At 38.5% G+C, this 13,554-nt stretch overlaps 1 protein-coding gene across 1 annotated transcript; it reads left to right on the top strand.

Moving 5' to 3' along the window:
- Window positions 1–70: 70 nt before the first annotated feature.
- On the top strand, window positions 71–11,454 carry IFT52 (intraflagellar transport 52). Its single transcript, XM_009704313.1, has 13 exons — window positions 71–189; window positions 1,090–1,177; window positions 1,435–1,564; window positions 2,457–2,532; window positions 2,620–2,691; window positions 3,565–3,691; window positions 5,880–5,966; window positions 6,647–6,715; window positions 7,455–7,609; window positions 8,645–8,732; window positions 9,797–9,905; window positions 10,426–10,571; window positions 11,137–11,454. Exons 1-13 carry the CDS (start codon window positions 71–73, stop codon window positions 11,182–11,184), a joined length of 1,314 nt encoding a protein of 437 aa, XP_009702615.1. The 3' UTR covers window positions 11,185–11,454.
- The last annotated feature ends 2,100 nt before the right edge of the window (window positions 11,455–13,554 follow it).

The raw sequence follows: 13,554 nt of genomic DNA, 5'->3' as shown, positions 1-13,554 counted from the left end.
TTGGAGGTTCGCTTCACGTCCTGAGAGCTGGCGTCCTTCTGCGTCCCCTGCGGTAGCCCCGGGTAATCCCATGGAGAAGGGCCTGCGGAATGCCATAGTCTTCAATGCGTCCAAAGGGGAGACTTTCACTCTCGCCAGCAGCTACAAATCCTTGCGGAAAAGGCTTCGCGGTAGCTGGAAGATACAGAGGTGAGGGCCAGCTTTCTGAGTAACTCTTGGCATCTTTTTTTGGAGTGATGGCGTGGGAGAGAAGCCACGTTTCTGTGGTCGGAGGGTCCTTTCCGGGCAGGACCAAAGCACGTTCAGGTTTCTTGCAGGTAGTGAAGAGTGTTCCCTCGGCCTGCCCGGGCTGTGTGGACCCGCCTCGTCTCTGAGGGAGAGATTGGCCGCTCCTGAGTGAAGGGGCCTGGGTGCCTCACCCTCACCACTGCACAGCCCTGCGGGTAGGGCTTGGGGCATCTGCAACTCCTGGAAAGATCCTGAAATTTGTGTGGTCTACACTGAATATCCGAATAGTCTTTGGGAATGTATACCATAAGCTAATATCTGTCTTTTGCATTAATTGCACTCTGTGATGTTAGCTGTAATTTTGCTGTCAGATGCTGCGCATTGTTGTCTTTGGAGCTTCCAGCTATCTTATCTGTGGAAGAGACAGAGCATAGTTATAAGGATGAAACTCCTGATACAGGTTTTTGAGTCTATCCTGATTTAGAATTTGGAATAAAAAGAAAACAGCCTTTGTGCATAGGATATTGCCTATCTGTCCACTACAAAATGTGCCCAGAGCAAAAAGAAAAAAAGAATAAGAGGAAGCTCATCAGCTGCAAAGTTTAATAGCAGTTATGACAGTTTATACGAGTTCTGGATCTGCCACCGTACCCTGTTAGAGGGGCTTTACTATTTAGTGGGTTGAAATTTGTAAGGATTATTTTTGCTTGAGTTGTCAACTTTACACCCAGATAAAAGGATGTGAAGTGACTGAAGTGATTTGTTTTGTGTTTATTTGCCAGTCCTTTAAAAAAAAGAGAAAAAGTTGTGGTTCAGGACTATATCCAAGAATAACATGTGTCTTTATTAATCTATTCGCAGCTTAAAAGATGAGATCACATCTGAGAAACTATTTGGGGTAAAATTGTGGATTACAGCAGGGCCAAGAGAAAAGTTCAGTGCTGCTGAGGTAAGAAGTCAATAATTGTTTGCAAATTAGTTATATTTTAAGATTTGCTTAACACAAAATAGAAGAGAGCACAAAGAAGACTTTGCAATAGTACTGCTTTAAATGAATTTACACAAATTTGAGTGTTTTTTGCACAGGATCAAGTTAATTGCAAGTAGTCAGAATAATTTACCTTCCCTCATCTCAGTATAACTTCCTGCAGTCTTGTGCGTAACTTCTTTCACATGTATCTTTTCTGGATCTTTGTTGTCTTCTAGTTTTTGGTTCTGAAGAAATTCCTGGAAGATGGCGGAGCCATCCTGGTGATGCTCAGAGAAGGTGGAGAGTCCCGATGTGGCACAAATATTAACTTTTTGTTAGAAGAATATGGGATCATTTTCAATAATGGTAACGGGCTCACTGATACCTTTTATTCATCCGTTTTCAGCAAAATCTAAAGAGCAGGTTCAGCCTTTGTAGATATAAGCCAAGCAGATCCCTCTCACAAAGTCTAAGAGATGATCTAAGAGACTTTTTTTCTTGAAATCTACGTGTACATGGCGGTGTAATACTGGAGCATGCCAAGGGCTTCCCATGGGCAGAGTACCTTGATAACAACTTAGCAACCTCCATTCGTTTGCTGTAGTTGTTAGTTTTAATAGTATTTACTAACAAAAATTAATCCTAGTGACATTTCTTGGTTAAAAAGCCTTTCATTTAAAACATTTTTCCATGTGTTTTAATGGATTGAATCAGTTCATACTCACCCTGACTAAACAGTGGGACTTTTCTTTAGCAGACCAAGAAAATGCCATTCATTAGGTTCTGTACTGCCAATGTGAAAAAACAAACAAATAAAATAACTGTGTCACAGCGTACATAAAATATTTTTAGAGTCTTTGGTGGCATTTCTAGACTATGCCTTTCTTTGCATCAACAGTATTCGATTCATTGTGCTTTTGGAAGATATATAAAAAAAATTTGAACTAGTAAAACTTAATACATATTCTTTTAACTGGATCATTCTTTTGCCTCTTCTGCTTTGCAGAAGACGTGGAGATGTGCTTATTTTTCATATTTTTATTTGGACTTGCAAATATATTCCTGCTCTAAATCTGTATGTCCAAAAGGAAATGGTAATGAAGGCTGATCTGAATTCTTCTGGGGGCCACATGCCAGCTTGGTGGTGTTAGAAGCAAATGCCTGTGGAATCCAGGAGCTAAACTCATTTTTCATTGCTGTATCTAGCACGCTGATCAGCTAAGATGTGAATTTCTTTATTTTTTTTTCTTTCTTCAAGATGCTGTAGTACGAAATGTATATTACAAGTACTACCACCCAAAAGAAGCACTAATCTCTGATGGAGTTTTGAATAGGTAAATATTTGGGGTATGTAAATCTTTACAGTAAACTCTTATAATCTGTATTGTTTTCAGTAAGTTCTGCTTTTTGACATCTTGTAGGGGAATCAGTGAAGCTGCAAGAAAAACAGTGCTTGAGACAACAGATGAAGATGGAAGTGGACATAACTCTCAGTAAGTGTTTTCCTTTGAGGAAGCGGATGTGAAAATATTTATGATAACTTCGAATTAGCAGGTTTGTAATCTAGCAGGAGTATGTTGTCCTTGTGTTGAGGTTTTCTAATGTATTTCTTATGTCAGCTTCTTGCTCCTCAAGGAGCAAGAAAGGAGAATCTGTTTAGTAGTGCTTGATAACTAATGAAGGAGCAGGAGTGATAGGTTTTCAAGAGAATTATTACTCTCCTGAGCAGATCTTTTTTGCCCCTACTCTGTGGCTCTCAATTTGGTTAAACAGTGTAAATATGAATAACCCCTAGATAGTGGGTGATCTGGCTGCAGGCACGAGCAACCCTGCATATTTTTGAAGAGTCTTGATCCAGGGTAAGCTAGACATTTATTGCAAAATAAATGTGCTGCAAAGGAATGAAAAGGCATTGAGAAGAATACAGCTTTTCTGTAAATAACTATAAATGTTTGTATTCTTCCTTGCAGCTAGATTTTTAGACTAATAAATGACTGTGTGGTTGTTTACAAGGAAAAATGTAAGTGTAAAAACATTTTATGTAGTTTTGTTCCAGAATATATATTCATCTGTAAGTTAAATACCCCTGCACTTCTGTCAGGTACAGAGGTGTGCAAACAGAAATCAAGAGTGTTCTTTGTTCCTTATTTAAGACAAATTGTCAGCCTGGAAGAACCTGTAGAAAGAGACTGACATGTCGTTGTAATGATCTGAATGTTCGAAAGCACGCCTCTTAATATTCCACCACCAGCGCACAATTACAGTTTGCAGTTTAGGCAGACAGGCTGAGTTTTATAAATATGTCCAGCCTATAATGTGTCCACCTGATACGTGCAGGTACTTAGGAGTTTCTGTATTTCCTGCAGAGCTCTCACTTTCCTGTATCCATTTGGTGCCACACTGAATGTGATGAAACCAGCAGTGGCTATTCTGTCAACAGGATCTGTCTGCTTTCCGCTCAACAGGCCTATTCTTGCTTTCTATCAGCATGAGGTATGATTCTGTATGTAACAAACCATGCATTCTCCCCCTACCCCACACGAAAATGGTGAGTGTGTTTTCTGGGGATACTTACAAACCCACTTCTATTTTTGATGCATCTGGAAACTCCAGATAAGCCTAGTGACTCCTGCCTCCTTTTATAGAAAACTTGTTTGCTTGGGGTTCAGAGGAGAATTAATTTGATAGTCAGCAAGATTATATATTTATTTGGTTGACAGATGGATATTTTTAGTTCTTCTTTAAAGTTTGGGGTTTTTTTCCACTGTTTGAGTGATCATTTAGTAAGTAAGATTGTCGTTACCTTCATGAATACGCAATATTGAGTTAAGGAAGAGGACTGTCACCTTGAACCAGTAGATTTTTATGTTCTCTTACCCATCCAGCCCTGTTAATTTATTAAAAAAAATTCAGAAATTTAGTAGTAGTGGATGGGCACAAACAAAGGATTGTTAGAGAATATAAACACGTTAACACATTTTTTTTTACTATGTAGATGAGCTCCTAACACTACTGTGTTTTTCTGATGTCTTTGTTAGGAAGGTGATTTTTTTTTTTATGAGGATGCTCAACTTCATCCCCCCATGTTGTGGCTGATATAAACTCCATAAATCAAAGACAACACAGCAGCATGAAGTGAACTTACAAGTACACTTACTGCTCATGTTTTATCTGCAGCTGTCATATAATAAAATCCCTCCGCACAGACACTATTTGCACGCAGATCCAATGGACCCATGGACTCATGCCTAATTTTGCACCCATGATAATACTGAAATTATTTACATTAACGATAGCGTTGTCTTTTTGTGACATAAGTCAGCTAAGTTCTATAAAGCCTTAACTCTACTGGGATTATAGCCTTGCTCGTTGGCATTCTTGTTTCAAAACTGTGCCTGTTTTTATGGGGTCTCATGTACTTCACCTAATCAGTACAGAGAGGAGTGTTTTCTTCTAAGAATTACAACAACTAAATTATGCTGTAAGTGAAACCCATATAACTTGCTTGCACCTCTGTGAAGTGTTTTGCATGGGTTGATCACTGAAGTGTAATAGGTTTGTGCAGTGGAAACCATTACACATCATACTGATAGTTCTTCCTTTGATATAATACCATGACATGAGTATCAAATAGATGGGATTATTTTTCCTATCTAGCTCAAGGAAGTTATAGAGACAGGGTAGAAGATGAAACCAGAGACAGAGGTTGTCTCTCAAGCAGAGCAGAGAAAGTTGGTAGAAGGAAAACAAGATCCCTTGGAGTGAAAAAGAGATACGGTAAAGAATAGCAACAAAAGGTGAAGGAATGGAAAGTAAGAGCAGAGGATACCCCGTTACGCTTTTGTGGTGTAAAGCATATAGAATTCAGGTTAAAACCTTGCAAACCATGGAGTATGAAACATCAGAAAATTGTTAAACAAACTGGAGCTTTGCTTGTTGTATCTTCGAATTTGTATTTGAAGTATTCATGGTTATATTATCCTATGAGTTTCACAGTTGGTTTAGGGAGCATTACAGGTTTCTTATTCTGTTGAAAACTTACTATTTCTTATGCACATCCTTGTGGAAGGATTAAGGGGTAATCTTAGAGAAGAATTCCAAGGATGTTTCATGAATGCATTTTTATGCATGTTTAATGTAGCTAAATTAAAATATAATGACCTGCATATTTTGCATTTTATCTTACAAATAATAGAATTACCAAATTCTTCTCTCATGAGCTCACATGACCATGTGCTATATTGACATGGGAGCATGTCACTGGCCTCTGGGTTTACATTCTGAAGACTGAATAATGAGTTGCAGAAAGTTAATAATGTATTCGTTTCACTTAATTCTTTTTCACTTGATTGAAAAAAGTGTTCCTTTTTCTGCAAAAATAACCTAAGTGCAGCTATTGTTGATATTCTCTGGTTTGTTTTTTTGATTGCCAGCCAATTGTCTGTTTACTCTTATGAAATGTAGATCAGTATTTTTAATAGATTTATGAGCCATAAGGGCATATAAACTTACAATGCTGCTGCCCTCTTGTAAGCTTGCCAAGTTTGAAACTGCTTTTGCCACTACATATTCCAAAATTTCCTATTTCTTTAAATCATTTCATAATTAGACAGCATTAACAATTGCCTCTAAAACTGTGATTTGGAAGGATTTTTTGCTATATTGTATTCTTTGTTGATAGAGTCAAGGCGGAAAGATGGCAGCGCTGGGATCTTCCCACATGTTCAGTGATCAATATTTAGATAAAGAAGAAAATGGTAGAATCATGGTAAGTTGTGTTTTTTTTTGGTTTTGGTTTTTTTTAAACACCTTAGTGGATCTTCAGAGCACTTACAAAACAATCCAAGCTCACTAGCTTCATCTTGGAGCAGGACAGCTATGAAGTGGATTCAGTATGGAGATTTGAACCCAATATTAACATTCTGAGGAATTTGGTAAAGCACAACTAACAGGAATGAGTTTTTAAAGATATAGTTTATGTTATAGGACTCTGAAAAGCTTTTCCTACTTCTGTTCACCGTTTTATTGTTACTGATATTTAAATATTAAGTAGCGGTTTTTTGTTTACTACTTTTTCTTAGCTTCTTTAGCGCTTGATTATGGCTACTGATTAATAATAAACCTTTGCATATATAGCTCCTGATACCTGGAGAGTGTAATGCGCTTTCCAAAGTGGGGTACGTAACGTTGTTATGTGTAAGAAGGGGAGTTTCCTGCTGAGTGTTCCTGAAAGTATGCACCTCATACAAAGTATGTTCATTGCCATGACTCATTACTTGTTTGTATGTAAATACAAATAAAGTCTGTATTTTCTCCACAGATATTCTTTATTACCCAGTTTTTTCTTCTTTTTCATGGTATGTTATTTAATAGATTTAGTATGAATGTTTAAGCATAATATAAGATTATTTGGACCCTCCTGAAATTAATTGTTTTGTCCTTCTCCAGGATGTGCTTTTCCAGTGGCTCACAACTTCAGATATCCATTTAAACCAGATGGATATGGAGGACCCTGAGGTAAGAGAGATCCATCACAAGGAGGTAAATAATAGTGTGATATCTAGCAGCACCGGTTTTGGCAAAATGGTTAACGGTTAGATGGATGCTGTTGTTGTTGCAGACCCTTTATTCAAGGTCTAAGACTGAGTAGACGGATTAGGCATAAAAAATAATGATATTGTATCTCTCAGACTTAGATTGCTATTCATTATCAGATTTCATCTGTGAAAGTGTCTTTCCAATTTGCACATATTTGAGATCATTTGCTGCTCCAGCATAATAAGTTTGTACTTCACTATGAGCCCTCAGACAAGAGGAATGTGTGTGAAGTGAAGGCATATTTTCTGTATATGAGTAGGGATCAACCTGTGTATCAATTTTAGTTGTCTTTTTAAACTGATGTATGCAAATGCTATTTTTATTTGGAAATACCGTATGTGATAAAATTGTATACTCTGCGTGCATAAGAAGAACAAAGGTCTTGCACAGTTGACTAGTAAGCTGTCTCTCTTAATTTTAAAGAATTAACAGAAATGCAGATACAACGTCCATGTGGCGAGTAGCTTTAAAGCTAAGAGAATAGAGTTTGCACAATTTACTAATCTAGTAAGCTGTACTGCGAAGGGTCATACCTGGTAAAGAGTGAAATCATTATTTCTAGATGAGATTTTAGGTGAGACATAAACTAGAAAGAGACTATGTAAATGGGTTGGTCTTTTTAAATCATAGGTGTGTGTATCTGTGTGTGTGTGTTAAGATTTCAGACTATACCATGCTCCCAGATACAGCCGCGCTATCTGAGCAACTGCGAGTCTGTCTGCAAGAAGGAGATGAGAACCCAAGAGACTTCACAAAGCTGTTTCATGCATTCCTGTATCAGCTGGCTACAACTGCCCTCCCTTCGGTTATCAAGTCAGCAGCTGTGATTTTTTAAAAAAATTGTTTGCTTATTTTTTCCATTCTGTATTCTCCATTTTCTGTTTGTGCTTAACTGTGTCTGCTTAAGAGCAGAAAGGACTGAGCTGTAAGCAGCATTCTGAATATGGATATGCCAGAAGATTTGTATAGTGTGACAGTGATGTTTTTTCTTGCTTCTTGTCTTAGCTGTAGTTTCTGACATTGTTTTTTCCTTTTTTCTGACTACTGCTGATTCAGTGAACTGGTATTTTTAGTAGAACTATCTGCAGTGATGTTGGGTACTTTCTGGAGTGACAAGTGAGAGCTGGTTGTTTTTCCACTTTTGAATTACTTGGCATTTACTGAAGCTGCATTTCATTCATCTTTGCGTTTCCCAATAATTATGTCTTGAGGTTTCTCTGCTGCTCAGTTTTACCAATTTTGTATCACTAGCAGCTTTGTCCCTGATAACTCATGTGTTACCCAGATCATGTATGAACACGTTGAATGGTAGCAGGCTTAACACAGATTCCATGAAACTCCACTCTGTTGTGGAGACTCTCCTTACTCTGTATTTCTGGTATTTTCGCTAGATGTGAATTCATAGTGGGATCTCCCTTCTGATCCCATAACAAATAATTTTTTTAAATAGCTTTTGGTTATGGACTTCCTGAAAAACCCTTTTGAAATCCTAAGTCTGCTCTTTTTGAATTGGATCTTTTTTCCTCATGTGTGTTCATCCCTTTAAAAGTTGCTTGAAGAATTGGTATGTGACTTTCTTCTTTTTTATCATCTTATATATCCACCTATCATTAGCTTCTTCTCTGTCATAATTTTAACTACTTTGCTTGCTGTAGAAGTCAGTTATTACTGATATGTAGTTCTCTGGGGTCCTTCTGAAATTAGACATCCCTTTTTTTTTTTTTTTTATGCTATCTGTGCATAATGTTCACCCTGGTGTCTTCATAAAAATTCATCTCTATAGCCTGCAAGTGGAAATGGATGTTACATCATTTCCTCTCTCATACTTTGTATTTTTCTGTGCTGCAGAGCTTATGAACAGCTGAATGTGAAACATGAACCCCTCCAACTCATTCAGCCTGAATTTGAGACTCCAATACCTGTCCTCCAGCCAGCTGTGAGTGATCTCCTTGCTAGTACAGCACGTGGAGAACCCTTCTGTTTCCTGTAAAACCTCTGTGTGTCATTTCCATAGTTTTTTCAAAAAGAAAAAAGTGAGAAATGCTGTAGTTATAATTAATCACTTAGGAGTTGAATACATTGCACGGACTAGCTTTTAGGAAAGAGCACTTATTTACGCTTCTAATTTTTATCAACAGTGCTTGAAAGTGTAGCATCTGGTACCATAGCAGAAATCCTTGTGTATATAAGCCTTCAACCGAGTAGCTGCTTCCAGTCCTGTGAAGTGCTGGTTCAGCCTTCGCTGACAAAACAGAATGTGTTATTTCAGAAAGCACTGGTGGTGTAAGAAAGATACTGACTGCTGCCAGGGGAGAAGCCAGTCTGTCCCACTCTTCTCCCATCTCCCATATCCTCTGGGGAAGTAGAAAGTGGAGCAGTGGTATTCTACAGCAAGGGCTGGCCAAACTTTTACCAGCAGAGATTTGGGCTGGCAGCAACAACACGAGCTACGGTGGTGTGAAACTTATGTCGAAAAGCAGGTATCTTTGAGTATCTTGGAGTTTTGCCATCGTGGCTCCATCTTTCCTTGCCTTGGCCACTGAGGAAACATTACTGGGATCCTTATAGTTGCAGGAGTGCAGCTGAAAGTGGTGTCTCATGCGCTGCTCTTTGAAAACACAAGTCCAGCTTGTGGCATAAGTAGTGACTGCATGAAAAAGAAAGGACTCTTACCGGAATTAATGTGAAGATGTTTCCAAGGTGAGCTGTTAGGGTGAGCTTAGTACCTCAGCTATCTCAGCCAGCACCTGCTTCTCATGGAGCAAAACCAAAAACATTCTGGCATACTTGTGACTACACTCTTTTGTGTTTCAGCTATTTTTACAAAATGTAAGTGGAATTTTTTAAATGGTGTACCATTGTACTGTGGGCTTTGGAGTTGCTTTCAACTTTATGAAAGGTTTCTTCAAGTTCAAACTAAGTTCAAAACTGCTGTCTTTGTCATCTGTAAACTGTAAGAAAAATATGTGGCAATAAACAATGCTGATTCTTCTCATCAAGGTTTTTCCACCTGCCTTCAGAGAATTGCCTCCTCCCCCTCTGGAGCTGTTTGACTTGGATGAAACTTTTTCCTCTGAAAAAGCTCGTCTTGCAGAGATTACAAACAAATGTAAGCGAAGCAGACTGATTGCTTACACATTTATACATGAAGTCCAAGTTTTTGGAGGAAAATTGTTGTTATATTTAATTTAAAAACATGGGTCTCATTTATGGAAATCCACTGCTGTCATCCTGGGCCAAGAAATTGGAAAGCCTTGGAAACTGATAACATGACTTTATGTACCATGACATTTTATTGTGTTTGTTACATGACATTTTGCTATGTTTCTGCCTGCTGTTTCCTCTGTCATGCATAAATTGCGTTGTGCTTTCTTGCTGATTTATTTCACATCTTTTTATGCTTTGAAGTTAAAATGTTAAGATTATTCTAAACACACCTGAGATGAGAAACACACAAGATGAGAAAATACTAGCTGCAGGAATACATCATGGCTAGTCCACTGAACTTAATTATAGGACTTAACCTCCAGGCATGCCAACAACAAGTGGAGATTCGTAGTAAGTTTTTGCCCAGCTGATATGGATAAGTGTGATATTCAATTGCCTTCTTCCCTGGGATTCTTGTTTAGGTACTGATGATGACCTGGAGTTTTATGTACGAAAATGCGGCGATATCCTAGGAGTAACAAGTAAACTCCCAAAGGAGAAGCATGATGCCAAACATATCCTGGAGCACATCTTCTTCCAAGTGGTTGAGTTTAAGAAACTGAATCAGGTATTTTTAATAACGGAATTACAAGTGAATAATTGGTAGTACCAGCACTGATGCTGATGTATCTTTGTAGCAGCTACACTTGTCACAGGCAAGAGGTAGTGATGTGTTAAGACATTTGTTGTACAATAAATTAGACCAGTGAAGCATGATCCAGATTACTTATGGCTGTTAATCTCTATGGAATGTGTAGTGCTCAATTTATTAAGTCTCTCATTTATTTTTAATCGAGGCATTAATACTTGTAAATGTAGTTTTGGTAATTTCAGCTAAATACAGTTCATTAATGGGGCATTGAGTAAAAGCAGTGTGCCCTCATGAATGTTCACAGTGCTTGCTAATGCTACAATGTAGATGTGAGACCAGCATTGTTACTCACAAGCAGTACTGTGTTGAAATAATTCTTCGTAGTCAATTTGATGTTTGGAAGTCTGTTTGGAGCATATTGACAGATCAGCTGTTTCCACTAACAAGTATTCCCTGTTCATCAGATTGTCTAGTTAAGACAAAATCTGACGTTTCTACCCTATTGTTAAATTTTATTTTATTTTTTCTCCCCTTACCTAAGGAACATGATACTGACACAAGCGAAGCTGGATTCCAGAACGGTAACTGAGACCTGGCTTTCCCCAGTTTGAGATACACCTTTCAGTAAATACATCCTTTTCCATTTTTTTCAACCTTTGTGTTCAGTATATTGATTGGGACCGCGTCAGTAGTTCACTGAATGTTTGGATCATTTCTGTGTAGTAGTTTGGATAATTAATGCCTTTTGAGGAGGTGCTTGTATTTTGCAAGCACTTTCCAAATAATTTCCTATTTTTCTACGTCTTTATTGACACTGTAATTTTATAATATATGAAGAAAAGATCTTGTACTAAGAAAATGTGTTTGGGTCCTTATTTCTGGCTCTAGTATTTATTTTCTTGTAGTAAGACTTACTGTGGGTTCTCCTGGTGTACATGTAGTCCTTAATAGCGCTGTGGGAAAGATTATTATTTTGGTTTGTGAACTGTGGAGAAGAAAATACAGCCATAAATACAGGAGCTGCTGAAAATATGTTAGTCTGTCACCCTGAGGCAGTGTCCTTTTGTCTCTCTGCCAAAGTGAACCAAGGAGAGGTGGGTTTGTTACTGTAGAATGAAAACATTTCTTCCCAGGGAGGGGAAGAATTGAAATTAAGCAGTAGTGACATTGTTGCAGATTGCTGCCTCATATAAGACTGGAAATACATCATTTTGAAAAGAAGGGACAGCATTTGAATGAAAAAGACTTTAAGATTTAATGGATCATTATTAGAAAATGTGGGACTGTGCAGAAACTCAGGAATATTTTTACATAGAGTTATTTGATATCTAGCCCATTCCCAGAGATAGTGAGCTAGGTAATGCACAAGAATGGAAATTCAAGTGAAATTCATTGACCATGAAATGTTGAAGCTCAATGCACAGCAAAAATAGAGCCAAGGGTATGAGTGGTGAGAAGAAAAGATTTGTCAGCATCATTAACACCCATGTCTTTGTTGCAAGGACCTTTTTTTTGGTATCAACACTGTGAGATTGCACTTTAAATACAACATGTCTTGGATGTCCATCTTACACTCAAACTGTTAAACGTAAATTCTTCCCCCACTCAAGGCCTCTGTGTAGCCTTTTTGACACCTGTGCTTTATTTTGCTCTGCCATGTTTTTTAACATCAAAGCTGCTTTTTGTGAAAGATCTGTTCATCTTTTATCCCACAAAAAATCTTTTCATTTCACATTGCTTCATGCTTCTCATGCCAACTTGACGGATCTAAAGAAGGTGCCCCAAAGCATCTGCTGAGTTACTGACCAGTTGAGGTGTGCTAATATAATGTTAGCAGAAGTGGTTGTATCTCCTCTTACACTGCAGACATTCCTTTTTCATAGCAGCATTGTTTGAAATTTTTCATTTCCTCTTTCATTTATTTTTCTTTAAGGGCATGGCTGTGTTTGTTACACAGAGCACTTTGTATGTTCCAGCTACAGATTTACACAATAAGCTTAATCTTTCCTCTGCTGTATCAACACCAATCAGTCAGCCGGGACAGACTGCAGTTGAACCAAACCACTGTGTGATCCTCTTGCTAATTATAGATCTGGTTTGTACTGTTCTGCGGTGTTTATACTTCAAACCATAAATACTTTTTGGGCCCTTTTTCAGAGTTGTTTTGTTACCTGTTCCTGATGTTGTAACATGGTTTAGAAAAAAGTCGTCTGAGCAGCCAGAAAATACAAGCAGCTCCCTGTTTATTGTTTGTCTGTAGTGCCTCTGATAGCTGAAGTAAAAGAACAGATTTTTCACTGAATGGATGTTTTTTTTGACCAGAAGCTCCAGTGTGAAATCCATGTGGAGACAACAGTTTACATCACTCTTCCAAAGCTGTCCCTTTGCCCCTCTGGAAGTATTCAAAGTGTTTTGTAAACATCAGTGCTTACTTTGGTCATGGGAATATGACACACGTAAATTTATGGCTGATTGACAGAATTTTGAAGGAGTACAAGTGGGTGAGGGCTTTCAAGAAGTGAGGCCAGGCCACTGGAGGGTTAGGCACACAGCTAGCCGCAGAGTTTTTATACTAATGAAATTATTGCTGTAATTCACAAAAGTTAGTTCCAAGCAAATATTGCTGCTTTCCCTTTTTTGTCGCTGTCCTGTCATGCAATGTAACTTCTCATCCCTTGATCTAGCCCTAAAAGAAGAGGGGGGAGAGTGTGTTTTGGTCTCCAAACCGTAAAAGCCCTGGAAAGTAAGGAGAGCAAGAAAATCTGTAATGGGTGGGCTGCGATGGGGCTGGGCTCGTTTCCCTCAGACCAGACTGCGGAGATTACAGAGTAAACTGGCTCTGCCTGCCGGCAAATGCTCGCGGTGCGGAATTCCTCCAGCTGGGACAAGGATGAAAACCCTGCATAAAACTAACGGCGGGAGGGTGACACCGCCGCAGCGCGGGGGGGGTTGGCTCGGG

The sequence above is a fragment of the Cariama cristata genome, unplaced genomic scaffold, assembly GCF_000690535.1.
Source record: "Cariama cristata isolate BGI_N322 unplaced genomic scaffold, ASM69053v1 scaffold46210, whole genome shotgun sequence".
Taxonomy (NCBI): domain Eukaryota; kingdom Metazoa; phylum Chordata; class Aves; order Cariamiformes; family Cariamidae; genus Cariama; species Cariama cristata.
Note: the sequence above shows the minus strand (reverse complement) of the source record. Positions and strands in the feature narration are given on the sequence as shown.

Bases quoted from the DNA above. Each gene is read 5' to 3' on its own strand.
- IFT52 (XM_009704313.1), top strand. From the start codon at position 71: ATGGAGAAGGGCCTGCGGAATGCCATAGTCTTCAATGCGTCCAAAGGG. The intron at 7,610-8,644 runs GTCAGCAGCTGT...TCTGTGCTGCAG, and splicing joins GCCCTCCCTTCGGTTATCAA to AGCTTATGAACAGCTGAATG. The intron at 10,572-11,136 runs GTATTTTTAATA...CCCTTACCTAAG, and splicing joins AGTTTAAGAAACTGAATCAG to GAACATGATACTGACACAAG.